This window comes from Diachasma alloeum, unplaced genomic scaffold (assembly GCF_001412515.2).
Source record: "Diachasma alloeum isolate Michigan unplaced genomic scaffold, Dall2.0 Dall_scaffold_00181, whole genome shotgun sequence".
Taxonomy (NCBI): Eukaryota; Metazoa; Arthropoda; class Insecta; order Hymenoptera; family Braconidae; genus Diachasma; species Diachasma alloeum.
Genome location: NW_021680347.1, coordinates 1,159,813 through 1,185,538, shown reverse-complemented (window position 1 = coordinate 1,185,538; position 25,726 = coordinate 1,159,813). Strand labels below are relative to the sequence as shown.

The following is a 25,726-nucleotide window of genomic DNA, read 5'->3' as shown; positions in this document are numbered from 1 at the left end:
ATATCTTAATAGAATAATTTGTATACAAAAATCAACTTCTGGTGACTGTTGTATAAAGTGTGTCTATTCAACATTTCTTATTGAAGAAACAATACAGTAAAGCATCAGATTTTTTCAATAAAATCGGTGAACAATTACGGGGATACCGCGGGGACATTTCAAAGTCTTCGTTGAATCAGGAAGGAGGAAATTTTATAGAAAATATCTGAAGAGAATAATTATATAAAAAAATCGAATTCTGACGTTTTCTATTGAATATTTTCTATTGAACATTTTAATAGAATCGGCCAAAGCTAATAGGAAGATCAATAGAAATCCAATAGAATTTTCTCACGAATTCGCTAGGTTTTTCTATTAAATTTGTTCGTGCGTGAAAAAACCCAATAAAATTTCCTAGCGAAGGTGTGTCCAAACATCAATTATTACCTTGTAAGAGACCCAAAGGCACGTCGTAGAATGCTGCATGATGACAGTTGAGTCTCCATACTTGATAATCGGCAGGCCAATGACTTCAAGATCCTTATCCTCAAGTATAATCTTCTGGTCGTCTTTCTCCTGACGCAGCCAGAAAGTCGAAGTCTCGATCGTAGCGTCGTTTCTATCCAAATAGAGAATGGGAATAAAAATAATGAATAAAAGAGAGTTGGGAAATATTCCAAGTTTGAACTGGTGAAATCGTGATAAACGATTATCGACACGGTAGCAGGAAGATCAGGCAATTGGATTTTCGAAAAAAAACGTGAACCGAGAACTTATTCAAATGTGTAACTCACCTATCGACCAGGTAGAGCTCGTTATTTTCTTTGACGCCGAGATATCGCCCAGTTGTCAGATGTCTTATTCTCATTGGATGGAGCCAATTTATGAAACCACCGGCCCATTTTGTTCGTGCTAATTCGAGCCTCCATAGAGATCTTGCTTGACTCATTACACTACCACCTTCGTAGATGACGATACTAGGACAATGGAAGGATAAAACGTAAGTATGTTGACTACCTAATGATACACTGAGAGAAAAACGACAAAGTTCTCAAACAAGCCTTACTTGTGCTAAGAAAATAGTTTTTTGAAAATTATCAAAAAAGGATTTTTTGTGCCAAACATGCAGAGAGTGCGCCGGAATGAAAAATTTTTGACGCAAAAATAGATTTAGTAGTTAAAAAAAATTGCTTTCTCTGTACACGCGAGAAATGTCACTTCTAGCACTACTCCTTCGTTATTCGATACTTCCATACGTATTTTGCTCCTGAAAAATCTTTGTTTTTTGCGAAACAAGGGATAGTAGTTTTTCGTTTCGACTGTCTAATAATCACAGACGAGAAATGAACCCTTAAATGAAACAATAATAATGATATGATAGCAGTCTTGTAACTTAGGGATAAAATATTTGTTGATAAATTTTCCTCTATATGAGATATTTTCATCCTGAAAAGGCACCGTCTGGTGGGAATTATCTGCTTCTTGATCCAAATATTTCGTTGCTGTCGAAAACAGCAATTATTCATGTTTGAGACTTTCAAATTCGAACCAAACAAATTCTTTTTTGGCAATTTTCAACTAGCGATTTTGTTGGGCCAAACAAAACTTGTTTGATAACATGTTTGTTTCTCTCACAGTGTATGATTGATAATGAGTAACTGAAAACCCGAATGTTAAGAGATGGTATTTTCAAGAAAAAGAATTTTGGCTAGGGAAAATGAAGTGCACAGAGAAAAAGAGTGTTTCTGCGCACTTCCTTTCGAGTTATAAACACATCCTAGAATGTGAAATTTACATTTATTTTTTTAAGAAATTAGTTTATTTATTAAACGAACTATGAAATTAAAAACATTTTTTTAAAATTAGGTTTGTGATATTGGATTTTTTCTTCAGACAAATATAAGGGTCAATGGGGCGAATCGACACTTTTGTTCTAGTTTAATTATCCTAGAATTTAGTGTAAATTACAGGATTAGATCGTTTTTCTCTGATTTTCAGGGGAAATTATCTAAACATAAATTGAAATTTCACATTCTAGGATCTTTTCATCCCTCGACGTGAAGTGCACAAAGAAGAAGAGTTTCCCTGTTCTCTTCATTTAGAGCGATCAAAAGATCCTAGAATGTGAAATTTTCACTAATGCTAAGAAAATTTCCCCTTAAATTCAGAGAAAAACGACGTAACACTCGGTAATGTATACTGAATTCTAGAATAATTCAGTAGCGAAGTGGTAAACCACTACAAGTCAATTTCAATGAATATCTCGGAATCTAAAGGAGATAGCAAAATTTGTGTTACAACCTTTTTTGTAGAGCCGATTGAGTGCGACAACAAATGTAATTATGAAAATTTTGCTATCTCCCTTAGATTCGGAAATATTCCTCAAAAACTCAACTGGGAGATAAGTCGACTTGAACCGTTTTACCACTTTGCTACTAAATTAAAGTAGAACAAAAGTGTCGATTTGCCCCATTAGCCCTTATATTTGGCTGCAGAAATTATTTTTTTGTCATTCCGGCCGTAAGGCAGCATTTCACGGACGCTCCGCTTCGCTCCGCGTCCTTGAATCTCTGCCTACGGCCGTCATGACAAAATAGTATATTTCGTAACGAGTGCAAAAAAGTGTTTTTTGGCGAGTGGGAGGTTTATATCATGAGCTGAAGGCGAGTGATATAATCCCACGAGCTAAAAAACATTTTTTCACGAGTTACGAACAATATTTTTCATCACGCTGTGGCGGAAATGGGACTTTTAGGCACGCGGAGCGTGCCGAAAAGTTCACTTTTCGTCACAGCGTGATGAAAAATATTGTTCGTCATACGGCCAAAAATAGTACATTAGAGTACAAGGACACAAATTTCGTTTTCAACAAATGTGTGTACAGACCTCGCCTTCGGCTCGGCCTGTAAACTACACATTCGTTGAAAACGAAATTTATTACCGAATGCTCTATATTTTATGTCAAGTCGTGCAGAAGTCGAGTCTTGAGCAGGCTGCGCGAAGCGCAGCGTGCGATAAACTCGACTTATTGCACGGCGCGACCTAAAAACTTTTCTGACAAATATAATTGCAGCCCTCGCCTTCGGCTCGTGCTGCAAACTTCATATTCGCCAGAAAAGTTTTTTTCGGCCTAATGACGAAATATACTATTGTGGTATTCGATCTCTTGTTCTTCAGTGTAATTCAAACTAAAAATAACTGATAACTTTTTAGAATTAACGTTGATGATCATAGTTTACTACAAAAATAATTTTATTTTGAAAAAATGACTGTGACGCCCCCTGCGGTCTTTAGCAATTTGATAATTAAAATGTAATCATAAAGAAAGAAATTCTTGTCGATGACCCAATGTTTCGGCTTCCAGGGGTTTCAGGGGCCTCATCAGGGATTTGTTTATTCTTTCAAAGTACTAAAAAACACAAAATAAATACAAACGTTCATCGACAAGAATTTCTTTATTTATGATTTCATCTTAATTATCAAATTACTGAAGACCGCAGAGGCTATCACACAGTTTCCTCCACATCTTTCCAAAATTCAATACTACAACGGTCAAAAAATCTCAACTGAATAAAAATAATCGCTACAGCAAAAACTTTATTTTTATTTTCAAAAATCCGTCGCTCATTAAATTAATTTTTAATTTAAGGCCCGAGTGTATTATCTTTCAAACGTTATCTCGATTGTTTTTTTTTATCTTTGGTCATCTGAAATTGTCAATTAAGTCCTGCATCATGCAGAAGTTTTGAAAAATTATGAATGAATAATACAAAAAATGTAGAAAAAATTCTTAATTTTTTCAAAGAGCATTTTTAATTTATATTCAGAATAAGTTGAATAACAAGAAATTGAAAAATGTATCTGATTTACGTCACCCAATATCATGCAGGGGGAAGACTGATTTCGTAAATCTTTTCCCACACTGCACAGAGACATTTATTACGGAAAAGGCTCTCTGAAAAAAGTTGTAATATTTTGGAGAATTTTTTAATCACACTTTTATCACATAAAAATGCCAGATGACTACATAACACTGTTTTGAAAATTGAGATACCTAGCTGTCACTTCCCATGGGGAGTTAGTGTTTTGTTATTCACCATGGAAAATGACAACTAATAGATAATTTGCCACAGCGAATCAGAAATTTTGTAATTTGCACTTTTTTCAACTCATTCTGAATCTCAATTAAAAACGCTCTTTGCAAAAGTTCAGAATTTTTCTATTTTTTTTATCATTCTATCATAATTTTTGGGAATTTCTACATGATGTACCACTCAGTTGACAATTTCGGATTACGAAAGATAAAAAAAATCCAGATAACATTCGAAACATAGTATACCCGCGCCTTAATTTGATGTCTTGATGACTGCGAGATCATATGGGACTCGTTTTAATTAACAACACAGAATTACTGTGTTGTTGATCAAGTTTCCGAAACTCTTACTTTTGACTTGGCGCAGGAGTCCAGCTCGACGGTATAGTCAGACACTCATCGCCCCCATGAAAGAACCTCAATACATCCCCACCGAATACATATCCAACGTATTTCATCTTACTTATTCCAGTTCCGTAGGGTTGCACCGACCAGTGTGTAACATGAAACGATGCATTCACCACAGAGAGATCATCCTCCTTGGTCGTGTGCTATTCAACACAAGGACAACTACCATGAATGCTTAAACTTAATGCAGAAGTTGAAATTCGTTCAATGTGGATCGAAACTCTTTACCAAGTATCTCTCAGTGGCAACTGATACGAGAATAAGGTCATCACCGACGCGAACTTTTTCACCCTCAGACCTCTGTTTCGATGCTGGATGCACAGTCCACCAACAAGCCTCACCTAATGATTATGAGTTTTCAAGTTAAACGAAGGATATTGAGTGCATAAGGAAAATATCATCCTTAAACTAAAAACACAGGAAAAAAAGTGATAGCTTTCAGGGTTACACGGCATTCTGAAATTCAATGAGTGAGAAATCACAAAATCAAACGGATAAATTATGGATAGGGGAGGATGGGGCAAATTAGACACCCCTAAGGGGAGACTACTATGAGTTTTAAAAGTCGCGGGCTATTGGAATAAGATTTCTCAGACATTGAAAATCGATTAGGGGAGGGTAGGGCAAAACGGACCGCAGGGCAAAACGGACCACTGACAAAAAATTAGTAATTTTTGTTACTTTCCTTTCCTTCAAATCAAGAATGCTGAATGTGTGGAATTAAAAGTAAGTTTCTTGGATCGTAACCGTTACAGGGGTTTTATAGACAAGAAATAAAGAAAAAATTTTTTTTGAATCTTTTTTCAAATTCACTTGGCACCCTTAATTTTGAAGGATTACAAAGCTTTTATTCCATGGAAACAAAAAGGCAAAAAAGTCCGTTTCGCCCCACTGACTCCTATATCCTTAAAAACTGAGACTTTTTCCTCAGTGAATGTTGATCTTATCGTAGAAAATAGTGACAATTTTTCTTATTTGAATTTGAAAGCTTGATGAAATTGGAAGTTATGTATGATTTCATTAAGATTTTGTGATTTCGTCGAAAAGATGAGAGAGCATCACCCTGAAATAGAAAAGAACTACCTGTTTTGCCCGAGTAATTTTTTAAATTCTGATAAAACTCTCATCGGACGGAACTAATTCCTATAATTTTCTAGACATTGACTTTCAATTGCCTCACATACATCCTCTGATCTCGCGAAGTTTTCAAAGAGAAAAGTATTCTTTGTCGTCGAAGAGGAGAAAAATTCTTAATTAAAGAATGTTCTCCGTGCGATAATTATCATTTTACTCACCGTGTGAGTGCTCTTGAAGACCTACATCAAACGCCAATTTGTCATTGGATGAACTTGTTGATAGACATGCTAGGTACTGAAGTCATAATCAACATTCCAAAAATTACAAAGTAGAAAACAGATGTTATTTTACTTTTATATAAAATCATAGTTACCATATCACTGTTTTGATGCCTGAGGAGAATAGCATTTCCATATAATAGAGTTCTGTGTCCTGATCCCGTACCTTTCCCCTAAAATGCGCAAATTTCCGATAATCTTACGATAATAAATATCATCAGAAAGCACATATTCATTGATCAATATTCTCAACACAGTGAATTCAGTGGAGTAAAAGAGTCAATTTCACTTGACATCAGTTTTTGAAAAATATTTCACAAACAGGGATAGCCATATTCATAAATTATAATTACCGTTAAATTTTGAAGTAGTCAATTCGTTAATATTACTCATAAATTTTTAATTGTTGAAGTAATCATCAATTTAAATCTTCAAATTCCGAATTATTTTATTAATCAATAATTTAGTTAAGAAGGTACCGATTAATATTATTATTTAAGGGCCGAGTGGGCTATCTTTCAACTGTGATCTTGGTTGTTGTTTTTTATTTTGATAATCTGAAATGATCTCTAATTGCTATTCAGTTTTACATAGCCCTGGAGTCTCCCAAAATTATGATTATACAATTAAAAAAAACGTTGAAAAAAAGCTGAACATTTTCAAAGAGCGTTTTTGAATAATATTGGGAAACAAACTCAATAGGGAGGAAATTGCAAATTAAAAATTTGATGTATCTAATGGCTGTCAGATCGTTAGGTACCATGATAAATTATCCATTCACTATTTCATCTCTATCGGATTTATTTCTTAATCTTTATTAAAAACGCTCTCTGAATATGTTCAGTTTTTTTTCTACTATTTTTGATTGTACACTCATCATTTTTAGGGACTCCTGCGTGATGTAAAATCCAATAGGAATGTGATACATTCTAGATTATGAAGATGGAAAAACAATCGAAATAACTTTCGAAAGATCATCCACCCGGGCCTTAATAGAAAAATTTACAGTTCCATATCATCAAATATTTAAATAATCATCAATTGGAAATTTAGATTATCAATTATTTTACTATTTTAAAATTTTGTTGAGTATATTTAAGCCTTAATCAATGTAAGTTGGAAATTCTTTTAATATTGAAGAATCGGAAGATTGATGGCCATCCCTGTTCACAACCCAAGTAAGATATCACAGTAGAATGTCTATGGAGACATCTTTTATAGGCATCCCTGGCATCTGTCTGTATCCCTTACGTTTGAACATATTGATCAAAAACTCATTGGTTCGAATGTTGGCTCACCTCCTTGAATCATCCCACTTCTGTATCAACTTATACACTGAGAAAGAAAAATTTTTCAGAGAAGTATGTCTTCACTTCAATCGAGAGACGTATCGCTTGAAAATTTTCAAGAGCGACACATCTTACACTGGGATGAAAAAACTCCCGTCAAAAGATTTTATACCTGTCCCAAAGACGAGAACAATTTGTTTATGAAAATGATTTCTCAACCCAAGACTATTTGAATTAATCTATTCAATAGTTTTTTATCCTCAAATCGACTCGACTTGATTGAGTTAATCGAAAAAATACCTAGCTTTATTCTGTGGAATTCAACGAACATTTTGAAAGACAAGAGTTTGAATTTTTTTTATCGTTATTTTACCTCGCTTCGACCCGGTTAAGGTATACTGCGATGATGATCAAGACTTTAAATGGTTAGATCGCACCATTCTACCCGGCCAGGATCTGAACTCGGAACCTTTCGCATGTGAGGCAACGAACTTACCCACACGGAGAGAAATTTTCTAGAAAAATTCTAGTACGAGTACTGGAAAAAATCACAATCCACCGGCTGTGAAAAATTCTAGTGCTGTTAAGGTAAAATTTATTGGTATTTCTGGTAAAATTTCTGGGGATTTCTGTGAAACTTTCACCGAAATACGGGGAAAAATTTACGTTTTCCTCAATAAAATTTCTAGTGTCGGCACTGGAATTTTTTCCTGGCCGTCACTTTGTGCCTCTTTTCCCGTGCTAGCACTAGAATTTTCCTAAAAAAATTTCTCTCCGTGCACTGCGCCAAGCCACCGGACAACAAAAAAAAGTTTGAATCTGATGAAAATTGTGGTGCGAGGAGCATTTCAAAGCCAAAAACAGGAAAAACGATGTTTTCGCCTGACGTACGGGGTATAATGGGTTAGGTATGAAGTTTTAGTTTTTTAGCTACCCCTTGATATATAAAAAGTCGTTCGATAGTTATTTTCATCAATCGAAGACTTCCGAATTTCATCTGGGTCCCCCTTAACAAGCAATATTTCTGATGTTTATAAATGAAGAATTAATCATTCAAGGCCGAAACTTTACACTGAAAATTTTTTTAAAATCATGCAAGTTCTATATCCCTATTGCCCTTGTCTTTCGGAAAAGTACAGAATCTACTAAAATTTTTTGAGTTTTTTTTCAATGTCAAATAGTTTACTCTTGAAAAATTTCAAGCTACACTCGAGGTTTTACATAAGATACCTCGAGTTCCGCACGCTCGAGGCCTACCCCCACTCTCGGCACTTTTAGTGCCTCCTGAATGTTTAGTTGCGTGGGCTTCTTATAAGATACCTATGGCCTCGATCATTTTTCAACGGGAAAGAATGATTATAAGGATCAAACGGAGTTAAGGGTCAAACCGGAGGAACGAACGAAGTGATCATAAGGGTCAAAAGTTCAAACGTGAGAGTCAAGTGAAGTGTAATCATAAGGGTTAAACGATCCCAAGGGTCACCTCTTTCTTTCGCCGCTATAGTTATTGAAATGATGACGCAGAATTATCTTAATAGAATAAAGCCTAATTGAAATTCAATTAATTTACGTACTTTTAATAATTTGAACTTCAGTTGTCTACAAGTGATTATTCTAAAGTTTCCCAACAGTCCCCCAACATCAGCTGCCATTCAATCACGCGGAGTTATGTTTAGAGAGAAATGGGAACGCGGGCTATAGTGATGCCGCGAGAGACTTTACGAGACAATACTTTGGAGAGATGGTCTCGGTCTCAATGAACATGGAAATCTTTGGTCTCGTCTCAGTCTCGAAATACGCAGTATCGACTCCTCTCGTGATAATTCTGAGTCAATTTATCTCATCTTAGTCTCAAGTTTTTCGGATTTTTAATGTAAAATTCCGGTTTTTGTCTCGCTTTATCTCGCCTCGATTTTCTACACATAAAAAACACAAAAAACCGGAAACCGTGGTGAGATAAATTGACTCGGAGTCATCACGACAGGAGTCGATACCGTATTTCGAGACTGAGACGAGACCAAAAATCTCCGCGTTCACTGAGACTGAGACAATCCCTCCAAAGTATTGTCTCGTGATGTCTCGTAAAATCTCTCGCACAAATTGATTAGTTGTCAATAGTCATTCAGTAACAATGAATATTCCATAGAATTCGGACGCAACGAACGAGGTATTTTATTTCAAACCACTAATCCCTACACGGAGAGAAATTTTTTATAAAAATTGTCCTACCGTTCTATAAAAGTGTATCATGAGTCATCGTTTCCTCATTTCTATCCCGAAATTTAGTAAAAATTAATATATGATGATCAAATTTCATTCTACATTAGAGAAATTTTATCCTGACGCATAATGAATTTTACCCTTTAGGTCCAATAATTTTTATGTAGATAACAACGAAAATTCTAGAATGGCTGGTAATTTTTATTTTTATCAGGATAAAATTTCTCTACCGTAGAATAAAATTTGACCATCATATATTAATTGTCACTAAATTTCGGGATAGAAATGAGGAAACGATGACTCATGATACACTTTTATAGAACGTTAGGATAATTTTTATCAAAAATTTCTCTCCGTGTTCTCCTCTTTATAAGCGCGCGTAGTGGATGTATACGGATTCCCGGAATTCCAGTCTCTTACTGTCCCTAAGGTATCTTATATACAGCCTTAACTGTGCAGTCGAGTACTAAAGTTCGTGAACAGCCTGAACTTGCATTCTATGTATTCTGTTTACGAACTTTCGTGCTCGACTGTGTAAGCTTCTTGGTTGAAATAAAGACTCGCCTCTCAAAAAACCTTTTTCGTCAATTAGAAACTCAATATAATCTACATTTCATTGAATAAGTAACAACAAAATATGATACTTCAATGAATACATGAAATAATTTCAAATATAATGGTATTTTATTACAAAAGTTCTCTCCAACAGTGAGAAATTAATTTATTCATTTATTTGTGTGCACTATATCATCTACAAGGGGCATGCAGCTATCGAGGAGTAACGTGGGAATATGTTTGTCCGACTTGCATGAATAATGGAACAAAAGTAAGCCTCAGAGCACAGGGAAAAACATTAGTGTTACGTTTTATTAATTAAGGAAATTCATAACGCATGCTTGAAACGAAGTACTTACTAGGGTATCTTCTTGCTGGAAATGAAAAAAACACAGAACGAGATGAATTACTGACAGATGAGAATATCTTCTATTTTGTAAAGTAATTATATGAATGGTGATTAATGAGGGGGATTCTCTTTGAAGATTTTTCGTTGATGTTCTTTGATGGAGCGATCTATGTAGCAATGACTGATGAGGGAGTGTGAACATTTGTGTGCGTCTCATTGACCTATTCAAGGGTGACATTGACACATGCGATAGTTTGGAGGGATGGATGCAACACGCAGATGCATTTAGAACTGTCTCGTATTCCTGTTCGTCTCCTTTTTATCGCAATTGGACAACATGCATTTTCAATTGATGTTGTGAGTGGAATGAGGAGAACATCAGAAATTAAATTTCATTACAAAAAATCCCGGCCAATTCGCTAGAAAATTCTATTGGATTTCTATTGAACTTCTATTGGAAATTGCATTAGCTCCTCGCCGATTCTACCGAAAATTACCTCCTATTTTTGTGCGTTTTTCTTCAATAGAAATGTCCAATTAAAATTATTTTTTAGAAAAAATTAATAGAATTTGATTTTTTTATGTAATTTATTCTATTAAGATTCTTTCTATATCAATTCCTCGGCTCAAAATTTTTTTGCTTGTGTTTTTAATAACAAGAAAAAATAAACAGAGTGCGAAAAAATGAAAAAATTTATGGTGAGGAATATAGAAAAAGTTATATAGAAAGACCAAATTCTACTGATTTTCTCTATAAAATAAAAAAATATTTTTCCTAAGCACATTTTTCCTAAAAAAATGCGCCATAAAGGAATTTTTAAATAAAATCAACGAAAAACTAATAGAACTTCCAATAGAAGATCAATGGAATTTTTCAGCGAATTCTCGGAGGTTTTCTATCATGTCTTCTCATGCGTGATTCTGTCGATTACAATTTCATTGATGCAATTAAATAATTGATTCTTAATTGTTTAGTAATATTTTTGTCAATTATTAATGGGAGATATTATTGTAAGAAAATGGTGGAATAGTCTCCTCACTCCTTTTGACTTTTCGTCTTAATTCTGGATTGAAATCAGTAGCGAAGCGCTAAAACGGTTCGAATATCTCCAAATCTAAGGGAAATAACGAATTTTTCATAATGACCTTTTTGTGGCCTTCAATTCACTCTACACTCTTTTGTACTTTTTGTTCTTTTGTAGAGTGAACTGAAGGCTACAAAAAGGTCGTCACAAAAATTTTGCCATCTCTAGATTTCGAGATATCCATTGAAAACTGGCCGATAGTCAAAATCAACTTGAATCGTTTTACGACTTCGGTAGTGAAATGGTAAAACGTAATGAGGCAAATATATCGTTCTGAATTATGCAATCATCTCAGGAGTGAGAGGTTTTGAGAGAAATCATTCAAAGACATTTTTTTCAATTGAAGAAATTATCCATAAGAGTAATTATTTCTCCTGAAGCCCCTCATGCGGGAGATAATCTCGTGATTAACGATACGGGGTTTTGACTTATTATATTTTTACCACTTTAATACAGAATTAATCATAGACTCAATGCAACGATGATGAATTTTTTAACTGTTCAATTCAGTGGAAAATGGCCACATCCCGAAGCCTCATATACAGACTGCGTACACAGAAAAAAGAAAAAAATCTACTCATTTATAATGGATTTTTTTATTCACGTTTCTGGGAGAAATATAGTGCAATTAGGGGGCTAGGAATGTTTTTCGTTTACGTTACCGTCTCGGAGCCAGCGGCCGTGACCAACTCCTGCAGGGCACGTACTGACAGGGCCTGCTCTATCACGAAGACACATTGTGAAAGGTCGGGAGGTATATTCTGAAGATTCAAAATGCTTTTGTTATTTATTTTCGGTATGGAGAAGTGGACTGCCGGTGATGGGAATTAATAGGTTACCTTGTCGGCTATGTTCTCCAGGAAGCAGTGACGATTACCAAAACCTTCGGCAGCGAGGCATACTCTTTCTCCTGTGGCCGTGCAGGATAAGCATACCATATCCTCCTGTAAATGTAAATAGAGAAATTGATGAAAACACATTGTTAGAAGAAAATTGAAATTTCATTGACAGTTTCGCAGTGATTTTTCGGGACACGGACCGAAAAAGTCAATAGAATTCAATTTTTCTATATAACTTATTCTATCGAGATATTTTCTATAGAATTTTCTCGGGTCAAATTTTCCAAGTTTTTTCGTTTGATTTTCTTGATGAGAAGAAAAGAAAAATAGAATGAAAAAAAATTAGAAAATGTGAGTCGAGCAAATTCTATAGAAAATATATGAAATGAATAAGTTATATAGAAAAATCGAATTCTGTTGACTTTTTCTATTGAATGTTTTCCATTGAACATGTCAATAGAATCAGCCAAAAACTAATAGAAAGTTTAATAGAAATTCAATAGAATTTTCTAAGGAATTCGATAGGTTTTTCTATTAAATTTTTTCGTGCATGGAGACGAACATTGAATTTGAACTAGAGGAGAAAAGAGATGGAATTTGAAATTTCACTGAACATTCAATGGGATTACAATTTTTTAACAGCAGGAAGACGAGACACGTATGAGGAACTCGTATAGAAATTTTCTTTATGCCACTCATGCCTGAAACCGGCTGGATTACACACTCGACGCTTCGCGTCTCGTGTCTCATTCAGCCGGTTTCAGGCTTCGTGACATAAAATTTTGTTCAGTACTTGTTGGGAAATTTCGTCCTTAACGTGTGTGGTTACATCACTCGCCTTCGGCTCATGCTGTAAACCCCACACACGTTAAAGACGAAATTGCCCCACATGTACTGAAATATACTAATAATGATTGCGTACAGAAATTCTATAGGATTTCCGTATATGATATTCGGATATGTCCATACGAATATTTTCTATACGAATTATTTCTATACATAAATTTTTACATAATTTTTTTTTTTCATACGAAAGATGTCTAAACACTCCCGAGAAAAACGTAGAGAAATGTCGCAACTCCATACGGAATGTTTCTATACATGTGGCAGTGGGTCGTATAGGATCAAACCTATAGAAATCGTATAGAAATAATTTGTATAAAAAATATCCGTATAGAAATATCCGAATATCATATACGAAAATCCGATAGAAATTCTGTACACAATCCGTATAGAAAATTTCTATACGATTTTTTCATACGCGGAATTGCCCGACTTACTTGTATTTCCAATGGCAACGTGAATATTCAGTAACAAATTACGCGAATTTTCAAATAATCGAGGATTCAAGAATACATGAACGTGAATTGTCCTGATTTATATTCATTTTTATAGAGTAATAATAATTGAACTAAACTTCGCTGTTTCCATTGATTCTTTCATCAAATTGTGAACTTTCAATGACCAAACTCCTTGAAATTTCAATGTAATATTAAAATTTCCAAGAAGTGTACCGGAAAATTCAACCAAAAAATTTTAAGGGGAGACTACTATTTCAAAAGTTACGGGCTATTGGAATTAAATTTATCATATATTGAAAATCGATTATATATATGTCTAAAAACGAATAGTTGGTGCAAAAAAATTAATTTTTTTATTCGTTTTTAGACCTATATAATCGATTCTCAATGCATGAGAAATCTCACTCTACTCACCCGCGACTTTTAAAACTCATAGTAGTCTCTCCTTAACAGAGATTTGAGAGAGGGAATCAGATGAAACTAAGTAAATTGGGCAAAAGGTCCTGAAACATTACGTGTTTCCTGTATTCTATAAAATTGTATACAATAAAGGATTTAACATAAATTCTCTTGTTTGGAAAATTCTAAAGAACGATAGCCTTCTGCTAGCCCTTAGCGAAATATTTAACCCCGCACACTGGAGACATTAACAGCGAATTTCCTTCTACTGTGTATGAAAATCTACCAAATCATCAGTGATGCCGCGAGACGAGACGAGACGAGACAAAAACTGCATCTTCTCGTCTCGTCTCGTTGTCAGGAAACCATTCTCTCGTCTCGCCTCGTATCGAAATACGAGAGCAATTTCTTCTCTCGTCTCGTTTCGACTCGCCTTATAATCCAATTTGCACGGAAAAAAAATACACAGAGGGTCGGAAAGGTGGCGGCTCTCTCGACTCTCGTCTTGCCTTTCGTTTCTCTCGTTCTCGATTGGCTTTTCTTGTCTCGTCTCGTCATGTCTCTCGTCTCGTCTCGTCTCGTTTCTCTCGTTCTCGATCGGCTTTTCTCTCCTCGTCTCGTCATGTCTCTCGTCTCGTCTCGTTTCGTTTCTCTCGCGTCTCGCATCACTACAAATCACAGATGCCTCACATTTTGAGAAAATTTTCATCGGGCTTTCAAATTAGATTTCGTCACCAGTGACTGAACCAATTTCTCCTGATAATCAGAACATTTAATGAAGAGGCTCTCAGAAAAAATTATTTTGTTACACTCTCACAAAACGAGTTATTATGGTGGTATAATTATATTCTCTGTAATGATAAGGAGAAAAAATGAGAGAGATATTTCATACCGACGGGAGTGGCTGTGTGATTAGCGCGCAGGGGTTGGCACGCGAAGGACGTGGGGTTTAATCTTCCCCATATGGAGGCCGAATTTTATACCACTCTAATTCTCACAATTCCATTGTCCGGGAGTCTCTCGAGGGTCGGCTGATGTACCTACTCAGGTTCTTCCCTCAATTGAGCTTTTCCCTCGGCCTTCGGCGAATGTACGGATTTGAAAGCACAAGGGGTTGGAAGGTGGGAAGAGAACAAATGGTGAAAACCCGAAAGGGTATACGAAGGAGAAAAAAATTGATAGAGATGAATGTTTCGTTGTTTACAGATCATTTTTGGGGGAGATTTACATTCTTAAAAAAAATCAGAAAAATGATTGGGAGAAATCCCGAAGTTTCACACTTCACGTTAAATCGTGATGTTAACATCATTGTGGGTAATCGTATGTAAGTTGACATCTCTGCCAGAAATCTGAGCTGTAAACAATGAAACATACATCTCTATCAACAAAAGACCCTTGAAGAAATGATGAATGGATGGATGATTATACATTATGGATGAAACTTCCGCGAAATTTCATCGAAGTTTTCAATGAGGACTTGTGAACCGTGATTGAATCAATCAGTAACCACGTACAAAAGGAAATTTTACAAATCAATTTTCACTAGCGATTGAATTGAATTAAAAGTTCACGGAAAAAAATATACCTGAATTGAGTATATTTTATACCGGAATCAAGTATATGCATAAACCTGAATCTAGAATACAATATACTTGATTAAAGTATATTTTATACTCGAATGGAGGATAGTGTTTCAATTCGAGGATGATTATTTCGTATCAGCCAGGGGTGCAGCAAACCCTCTCAAGTGTAATATAAGGGTCAGGCGTAGGGATGTGAAATGACCGTCATTTTTCAATTCGGTCAGGTCAGGCAAAATTGACCGTTTTCTGACACCGAGATAATTCCCCATGCAAAATGACCGTCATGAACAACCAGCGTCAAAAATTTGAAAAAATGACCAAAATTCCTCTATATAGATGCAAATTGACGGTCATTTTATTTTTGGTAATGTTTTCGGTCAGATTTTTGGTTATTTTATTTCATTAGTTAGGAATTGAATCGTATTTCATAATTTAAAGTTAATGTTTATTGGAACGAATTACAAAACAATCATAAATTCGATACTCGAGATCATTCATGATAAACTCATGAACTTAATAAACGTCAACAAAATTAATTAAATATATATCTCTGTATATGCTATGTTTTTGGTCAAAAACTTCATATTAAATTAGGAGGATGCTGGATGAGGCTCGTCTTCAGTCCTTCTCTCTTTAATTCTCATAATTGCCACCGGCTCCCTCATCTAGCTCGCTCAGCTCTTCACCTGAATTGCTTGCTGAACGAATTTAGTTATCTAGTGTCGCGTAAACCCCTAGTGGCGACGTAGGGTCCCTATGACCGCCAGTAACTTTGCCGACACCGAGTAACCGAATAAAAATTTCTGTGTCATCTATATAGATGAGAATTGACCGTCAAAATTGAATTGGTCATTTTTTGAATCCCTGACCGAAGCGTCAGATTTATGGACATGGTAATTACCCGTCATGAACGCGGTAATTAACCGTCATTTGACCGGTCATTTTTGTCACTCACATCCCTAGTCATGCGGCAACGGTGGCCGAAGCGGTTAAATCGCTCGACAATTGCGATTTTTAAACTTTCGGAAACCGTTGAACGGAAGTCTAGACACCGAGAATCATCGGAGAAGTGTTAGGAAAACATTCTCCGATGAAGCTCGGTCGATGGACACCCGTGTCGATCAAGGTTTTCCATGGTTTCCCTTGGTCACCAGGAGAGTCTGTACGTGGGGTACACGACACTCCCTGAATAATGCGACACGGTTGGAGAGGAAGTCGACCCATGAAACCGCAAAACATGCAAAAATCCGAATAGGGTACATATGGCAATAAATAAAAAAAATATAAGGGTCAGGCACAAAATGTCAGAATGTAAAGGTCAAATAGTGGAGTTTATACAAAAAAATCATCGTCGAATTGAAATATCCATCCCCCAATTGAGTATAAAATATACTTGAATCAAGTATATTTTATACTCGAATCAAGAATAATATACTGTTGTTGTTATATATTGTTGTATTCAAAGAAATAATAATTCAGAGATTAATCAAAGGCGCGTTTTTATTGACTGTTCTTCAAATCAATTAATCAAACAAAAGTATCATCATACTTCAAGGCAAACTTCAACAACAGAAAATGAAAAGAAATCAATCTCTTTTTATTATTTTACGAAAGATGGGAAGAGGATAAATCAAGCCATTTGATTCCTTAACAATATGATATACACGAATCAAGAATAATATCCTTGAATCAAGTATATGCTATTCTCAATTCAGTTTTATGTGCACGGAGAGATATGTTCAACGAAAATTATATATCTTTTCCGTAATTCCGGAGCGAAATGTGGTTATAGGAAATTTTACGAAACTAATTTAATTTTACTGTCACGGATTTTCCCCGACGTTCCGTAATTTTTATCTGAATCTCCTGTGAAAAATTACGATACCGTCACTCAAATTTTCTGAGTCGATTCCGTAATCGGTGAGTGAATTGTGAGTTCTGTAATTTTTACTAAACATTTTTCTCCGTATGTATACTTGATTCTGGTATAAAATATACTCTATTCAGCTATACTTTTTCCGTGTTCTGTAAGTGTTTCGCACGATTCTATTGAAACATTTCGCAATTTTTCCACACGTTTTTAAATAGAAATTTTCAATAAAAAATATTCGATTGCAAGAATCAATCGCATTTTTTTTCGTACGAAAAGTTTAAGCAAAAACGCTCACGAAAATTAAGCCGAGTACTTTCTGTGAAAACAATCTCAACAAAATAAATTGTATAAAAAGATCAAATTCGATTGATTTTTTTCTGGACAATATTTTCTATTGAATATTTTCATTTACACCTAGAAAAAATAAACTTTATTTTTAGACCTATGATTTCAAATTGAGACCTTCGAAAGTCTCGGCTTGAGACTTTGAAAGTATCAAATTGACACCTTCAAAATTCTCAACTTGAGACTTTTAAAACTCTCAATTTAAAGCATTCACGCTTCAAATAGGACTTTCGAAAATCTTAAAACAATGTATTCACTGCAGAATTTTGTTAATGCAATCAGTGCAAAAGTCACAAATTTTTAATGAAAATCCAATAGGAATCCAGAGAATCAAATTTCGTAGCGAAACTAGTGCACTAGCTTTTTCAATGACATTTTTTCATACGTAATAATGCCTTTAAAAAATGGAGAGATTTTTAGTCAATGATTTGTTTTGCTAAATTCCTTCGGAATGAGTCATCGCGATGTTCTAATGAAGCTTCTCCCATTGAAAATATAACAATGATAGAGCAGGTCCGTTTGTTCGAGCTGAAATTTCATTTACGAAATCACAAAAATATGATCCAAATCCAAATACATGTTGACCGTTCATTCTCAGGGTAATTGTACGTGCCAAAACAAATTTGGCTGAGCTGAAGAATTCATTGAAGAGGCGTTAGACCCCTGATGTTTCCCCGGGATTCTAATGGAATACCTCAACAACACAATTGTCAACTTGCCCTTTAGCATTCAAATTTCTCGTATTTACAAATACTTAAAAGAAATATTAGCGGAAAATAATGTGATTCGGAATTATTTACCATCACCCCGAGGTGGTCGATAAAATTGCACCGCGTGGAGTATAACAGGGGAGTACAATTCCATGCGAGCCATAAATAATTCGCTGTTAAAACGATAAATTAACATAACTGAGGTTAAATTCTGGGGACACGCGAGGATATCTTGACACGTAAAGGCTGTGAGGACATTTCCCCATGACACTCTGCATTCTTGTCGAACAAAAACCCCGCGGAAAAATGAAATTGATGAGAGGGTTCGATTGCATCAAATTTGGGGACATTGAGAATGACATCAGTCACGCGAATTGTCGATTGACGAAATGCCCACGATATTTATTCATAAATTGTCGAGGTCGAACTGTTGATATTAAGCGTCACAAAGCAAACAGGAAATCGATAATCGAAGATTCAAATATAAAATTTGCATCGCAAAATCCGTTATCTTTCGAACGTGATCTTGATTGTTTTTTTTATTTTGATAATCTGAAATGATCTCCAATTGCTATTCAATTTTACATAGCCCTGGAGTCTCCACAAATTATTATTGTACAATGACAAAAATGTTGAAAAAAAGCTGAACATTTTCAAAGAGCTTTTTTGAATAATATTGGGAAATAAACCCAATAGGGAGGAAATTGCAAATTAATAATTGGATGTATCTAATGGCTGTTAGGTCGTCATTTGCCACCCGGACCTTAACAAGAGAATTTTATTCGCACCAACTATCATTTCATCTTATAGTGAATACCATTTATCTCTTCTTAAGATATGTTTTATTGGAAGAAAGAGAACTTTTTTAGGATTTAAGTTCCTTTTGTCTTAAGTATACTAGCGAACGGGCGCTTCGCGCCCGTCGCTAAATTGGAGAATACAAACAATTTGAGTTTTTACAATGTTCTGAAATAGACGAATCTGGATTAAAAATGGAGATACGTTATTCACACAAATGATGTTATTAAGTTGCCGATATAATTATTTGACCATAATCAAAGACACCGATAACTTCAAGTGACATCAACTGGAATATTGAAGGTATAACTTGTCCACGGAACTGGAAATTAAAAAATCCAAAATTTTGTCTTTACGACCTTTTCCTTTTAGGTCAGTCTCGATTTCTGAGGACAGAAATTAAAGGCAAAAGGTCGTACATGGTAAAAAAATGAAAAATTTTGTCATTACGACCTTTTGCTTTTAAGGAATTTTTCATTTCTGGGGACATAAGTTAAAGGTAAAAGGTCGTATATGCAGCTCACCATTAATCTGAAAATGTAGGTATTATAATAAATTTCTCCAGTATTTTCACCCAGAATTGTAGAAAAAATGAGTGAAGATACGACCTTCTCGCTTTAAGAAACTCGGAAAGTAGCTTTTTGGCGTTTATGACCTTTTGCTTTTAGACACGCGATATGTTTCAGATAGAATTTTTTCTCACTGGAATAAAATAGAAATTTCAAGATGAGATTTCTCCCACCTTGAGCAAAAAAGGACAACACTCATTAAAGAATTGAAACAATTTAAAATTCCTCTTACGAACTCAATCACCCCCTTATCGAAAACAACATTCAAAAATCCTTAAAATACTACACAAATTTACCATAAATAGCAGATTAAATATCTAAAATCAAAGATTGTAAGAAGTGTAAATATTTAGATTAAGTTAATAGAACATTGCTGACAGTGTAAATAAATCCTGTAGATTAAAGCACATTAAACATTGAAAAAAAACAAAAACAAAAAAATGAGATGTCAATTTTTTTTTTTAATTTTCTGAGGCTTGACTGCAGTGTCATTGTAGTATATCTTGTCACTCAGTCCGTGAAGCACAGCCAGCACAAAACCGCCCACCACTGAGTGAAACAAAAAAGTGGAAAAAGTGCGGTGCGGTACTCATCACGCAACCAACGGAATTACGTTTTAAATTGGCTTCTGTACTGGATTCAATCACAAATGTCAAAGAATGTTGAAGAATCGCATCCCCAAGTTTATGATTTTGATGAAGCTCCAAATAGATTAATAATATTAATTAATAATGCTAAAATTCAATACTGAGATCCAGAAATTCCCAAATTAAATGCATCTAGATAACGAGCAAAAATTTGATACGACCTCAGTTCTATTTGAATTCCTCTGATGATATCAATCCAATAACCATCAATAAATCAGAAGTACGGAAATGGAATTTTCGAGGTACTCGACAAAATTTATTGAGAAAGGAAGGTTTATTACACTGCATGGAAAATATTGAATCCTCTCGAAATGTTTCCTGCTTTGGATAAAGTTTCTTCGAAGTTAAGCTCGATGAAGTTTATAGGTCATGTTGCATCTATACAGGGTGGCCCGAAAACTGTGACCAAAATTTTAAGGCACGAAATTAAGACTCTAATGATCCTCTTCAACTTTTGGTCCCGTTGATTACTAATAAGTTGTTAATTACTAAAGTTGACCAACACTGGTAGGGTACGATTGAAATTTTATGGACAGTTTACCAGGTATTATCAGGGAAGCCACAATGAATTCGATTTAAGGGAAAAAGAATCAAACAAATCCCACTAAAAAATCTGAATTTTTTATCAGCAGGAAGACGGGGGGGTCTCCGTTTCACTTGAATTCGCAATTAAAAGGACCAAATTATGCTGAATTTTTAATTAATGGAAACTTGGTGAATGTATCCACCCAAATTTCCCTGATTTCTATTCATTTTCATGGCCTAATTTAACTGATATTTACAGTTTCCAGTGATTTTCTCATCAAATTGCAAATTTTTAATGATGAAATTGCTTGAAATTTCAGGAAAACCGTTACTTGAATTGAAATAGTATATTACGTTACAAGTGCGAAAAAGGGTGAATTAACAAGATAATTTTATTTGAACCAACTATCACTTGGTTATTAATTTTCAAATAAACATGATTCCGTAGTGAATACCAGTTATTTCTTCTTGAGATACATTTGATTGGTAGAAATCCAACTTCTCCAGAATTGAAGTTCCTTTTATTTGTCGCAATAATAAGAGAATTTGATTTATTTCCAACCAAAAGTTTGCTAACTCCAGAAATTCGTTGGTTTACTCAAAAATTAAAATTATTCTCATGATTAAATGAGGGTTGGTTATACATTGACTTCGCCGAAAGAATAAAAAACTAAAATCAAAAGCATTCCCATTCATCACAATTCATAAAAGTTTGAATATGAAATTAAATTTATTCTCCTGCAGCACTTCAATCTCTCGAAAGAAGAATATCTTGTCTAATAAAAATGGGGAATTTCTCGGGAATAGGAAATCTCAGTACCGAAACTCGAGTTTGAAAAGTTCTGAATCAACTCCATTGAGCAGCGCAGGTTCATTCGACTTTACCATACTGAAACTATTCATGTATTTTGTTTTTTATAACGAAATTTGTCGCAATTTCAGATAGGAACTTGCAATTGGCCATCGCCCAAGGACCTTCAGCCAAGTATTTACATTTTATGTAATTAAGAATTGACGCTAGCAGAAACGAAAAACTTTGTTTATTTGTTGATTTTGCCGGGTGAAGATGGAGAAAATAAAGACAATTGTTACGAGATTGAGTGTGGTGAGATGGTACAGTATAGAGCGATGATACGATGACTGAGGAGTAACAGAATATCACGAGTTATTGTTCACTGAAACTATACCATCATTCCAATTCCAAGTTTTTGCTCCAGATAAAAAACCTCGAAACGTTATGAATTCATGAAATTTCTAGCTCACTCTGCAGATCTGAAATCCTGATTCGCAACTAAAATTTAAAATTCCCACAAAAACTGCCGAGTAATAACGACAAAATTCCATGAAGTTTAATCCATCAAAAAAAAACTTCTACAATGACTCCAGAGTGCCTTGAGCCTCAAATTTAATCCATCCAAACAATGGCCTGGATGATTAACGATGAGACGCACGAAAGTAAACTTTTAATAAATCCGGAACATGTGGAGGCAACGAGAGGCGGTGGAGCGAGGCGTTGAATAATTGAATGAATGGAGAAGCTCTCGAGTGTGTGGTGGTGTGAGAGTATGAATCATGGACCCAATGCATATACAGCCTGAGGACGAGGAAACGGCGCGCGCAACATCAACTTCCGGTGTAAGCCCGCACGTAGGTCAAGGACGATTACACGCTTGGGACGAGTTGTTTCTGCGGTGTCCTAAAATACGGGGCTTATCCCGTTTCTGTTATGCATGGGGGTTCGAGGATAGAGATGGATGTCCTTCCAGCAGTCCAGTGGAGAGTGGTCGTCCATCATCATGTGCAAGCGAGAGGATTTTATTCCTGTTTAGAGGGTCAGTCGTTTGGATTCGGGTTGACTGTAGAACCTTCTGGTATATGTTGACCCAAATTGTCATCTTTTATAGAGATTAAAATATGGAACAGTAACTCTTGGGTACTCACGGGGGCCGTCCGGTGTTTTTTTCAATAATTTTTTAGTATTTCATTACTTCACTGAGAGAAAAACAAACACGCTGTCAAACAAGTCTTGTTTCAGCCAACAAAATCGCCAGCTGAAAATTTCCAAAACGAATTTGTTTGGTTCGAATTTAAAAATCTCAAACATGAATAATTGTTCTGCTTTCGACAGCAACGAAATATTTGGCTCAAGAGGCGGATAATTCACACCAGACGCTGCCTTTTCAGGATGAAAATATCTCATATGGAGAAAAATTTATCAGCAAATATTTTATCCCTAAGTTACAAGATTGCTATGATATCATTATTATTGTTTCATTTAAGGGTTCATTTGTTGTCTGCGATTATTAGACAGCCGAAACGAAAAACTACTATCAGGGATGCGAGAAAATGACCTGACCGGTCACTGACCGGTCACATGACTGTCAGTGACGGTCATGTGACCGACGGAAAGATGACAATTTTTGGTCATCTGACAAATCTGTGACCATTTTACCATCTGACCGTCACATTCCATCTAGCTAGTGTCCCCCCAGGTGTCACCACTTTGAAATTCAAAAATTCGCAAATCATAACGGCCTTGACTCACGATCAGGAGAATTGGTATGAGTATGGCAATTGTATCCACTCCACAAAAAATATATGTTATCGTGTTCAAATGCGAAAAAAATAGGAACGGTAAGTTTGCCCTGTCCAATGATGAAGAAGAAGAAGAGGCTGAAAGTTCTGACTAAACTCATCTGCTTTCATCATTTATATTTTACTTTTTTTTTCTTGACATGGATTATATACTTTGTTATTTGATTTGTGCATTTAAATTGCACAAAGTATTCGTTTCTTTACACTAGTATTCCTGAAAGGAGACTGAAGAGAGCCAAATGATTGACGTTATTTTTTCGTTTAGTTTATAAAAGTATAAACTATTGAAGAGAAACAAATATAGAAGACTGGAAATGGCAAATTTAAGATGTGAGAAGTTTCATAACTGAACTAGAACTCGTTTAAAAATGCAATAAAGACATTCAAATAAAAATGATAAACATGAAATTTTGAATTATCCAAAAAAATGTGACAACTTTTTGTGACAAAAACATTTCTGACGGTCATTTTACATCTAGCTAGTTGGTTGTAGAATGACATCAAGAAGTGTGACCGAATTTCTGACCTGAGAAAAAATGACGTCACATGACCGTCACATGACTGTCATTTTTTTCTGACCTGACCGATTTCAAAACGTGACGTCATCTCGCATCCCTGACTACTATCCCTTGTTTCGCATAAAACAAAGGTTTTTCCGGGAGGAAGGCCCGGATAGGAGTATCGAATAACGAAGGAGTAGTGCTAGAAGTGACATTTCTTGCGTGTACAGAGAATGCAATTTTTTTTCAACTACATCTATTTTTGCGACAAAAAATTTTCATTCCGGCCCACTCTCTGCATGTTTGGCACAAAAAAATACTTTTTTGATCATTTTCAAAAAAATATTTTATTGGCACAAGTAAGACTTGTTTGAGAACTTTGTCGTTTTTCTCTCAGTGTAGAGATGTGGAATGACCAGCATTGTCCCTTTTAGTCAGGTCAGACGTAAATGACCGGTGTTTGACCGTTTTCCAACCCTGATCGAATTTTGTTTGCAAAATGACCGTAACAGTTAAGCTGCGTCAGACATGAGACAAAATCACTAAAAATCGTTTATACATATAGTTGCAAATTGACCGGCATTTTGTTTTAGGTTATTTTTTCGGTCATTTTTTAAGGGCTCGATCGGAAAACTTTTTAATAGAATTGAATTATTCTCAGCCATTACTTTATGAATTATTACGCTGTCAAAAAAAAATTAAATTTCATGGACAGTTGACTAGTAATTTTCAGGACGGTGCCACTGAAGGTAATATAAGTGGAAAGAAATTGTGAAATTTCAGATTCAGTGAAAATTCAATACAATTCAGTAGCGAAACGGTAAACCGGATCGATTTTGACTTTTGGCTAGTTTTTGATCACGGAATCTGAGAGAACAAAACTTTTCTCATCACCTTTTTTATAATCCTCAATTGGCTCTACAAAAAAGGTTATGACAAAAATTTGTCTATCTCTTTTAGATTCCAAGATATATTCGTCAAAAGCAATAGTCAAAATCGACTTAACCCGGTTTACCGCTTCGCTACTGAATTCCAAAATTTTGAGAAGGATGAAGACGAGAATTCTTCAATTTATTTGAATTTTCAAATAATTGCATATTTAAGAACATTTTTATTTGAATTTTCTGGTTTTCTATAGTTTTCAAGGAATAATTAAGCTAAATTTTACAGTTCTCATTGATTTTTCCCCGAAGTTCCCAATTTTCAGCGTCATTTAAAGATCATTTTCATAGTGGAAAATTGATTGTTTGTAAATTATTAATAGAAAATGCTCGTAATTTTAAAAATTGCAATTTTTAAATTATTTCATCAATTTTTACCAAAATTTTAAACTTTCCAATTTTTTTTTAGATTTTTAAAATGTTTTCTAACAGTTCAATGTCGAGTTTCAAATTCAGACCTGAAAATTTAAATAATAAAAACATTGTAAAATGTCCGGAAACTTGGGGCCAAATGGGGCTGAAATGAAAGCTCTGATGTTCGACTACAAAAGTAGAAAAGCATTTCACTGGAGAAAAAATAACCAGAGTAATTGGATATCCTTAATTCTTCCATACGGAGAGAAATGTTTAGTAAAAATTACGGAACTCAGAATTCAGTCACCGATTACGGAATCGACTCAGAAAATTTAAGTGCCGGTATCGTAATTTTTCACAGGAAATTCAGATAAAAATTACGAAACGCTCCGGAAAAATTCCGTGACTGTTCCG

The 25,726-nt window shown here is 35.0% G+C and overlaps 1 protein-coding gene across 1 annotated transcript in view; it reads right to left on the bottom strand.

Annotated features, from left to right (window-relative positions):
- LOC107045879 (ryanodine receptor) overlaps positions 1–25,726 on the bottom strand; it is a 111,369-nt gene that overhangs the window by 59,770 nt on the left and 25,873 nt on the right. The window contains 9 exon segments of the mRNA XM_029126650.1: positions 427–598; positions 774–956; positions 4,424–4,623; positions 4,709–4,821; positions 5,776–5,851; positions 5,931–6,008; positions 10,259–10,273; positions 11,996–12,094; positions 12,173–12,277. Of these exon segments, the coding sequence (XP_028982483.1) occupies positions 427–598; positions 774–956; positions 4,424–4,623; positions 4,709–4,821; positions 5,776–5,851; positions 5,931–6,008; positions 10,259–10,273; positions 11,996–12,094; positions 12,173–12,277 (1,041 nt within the window).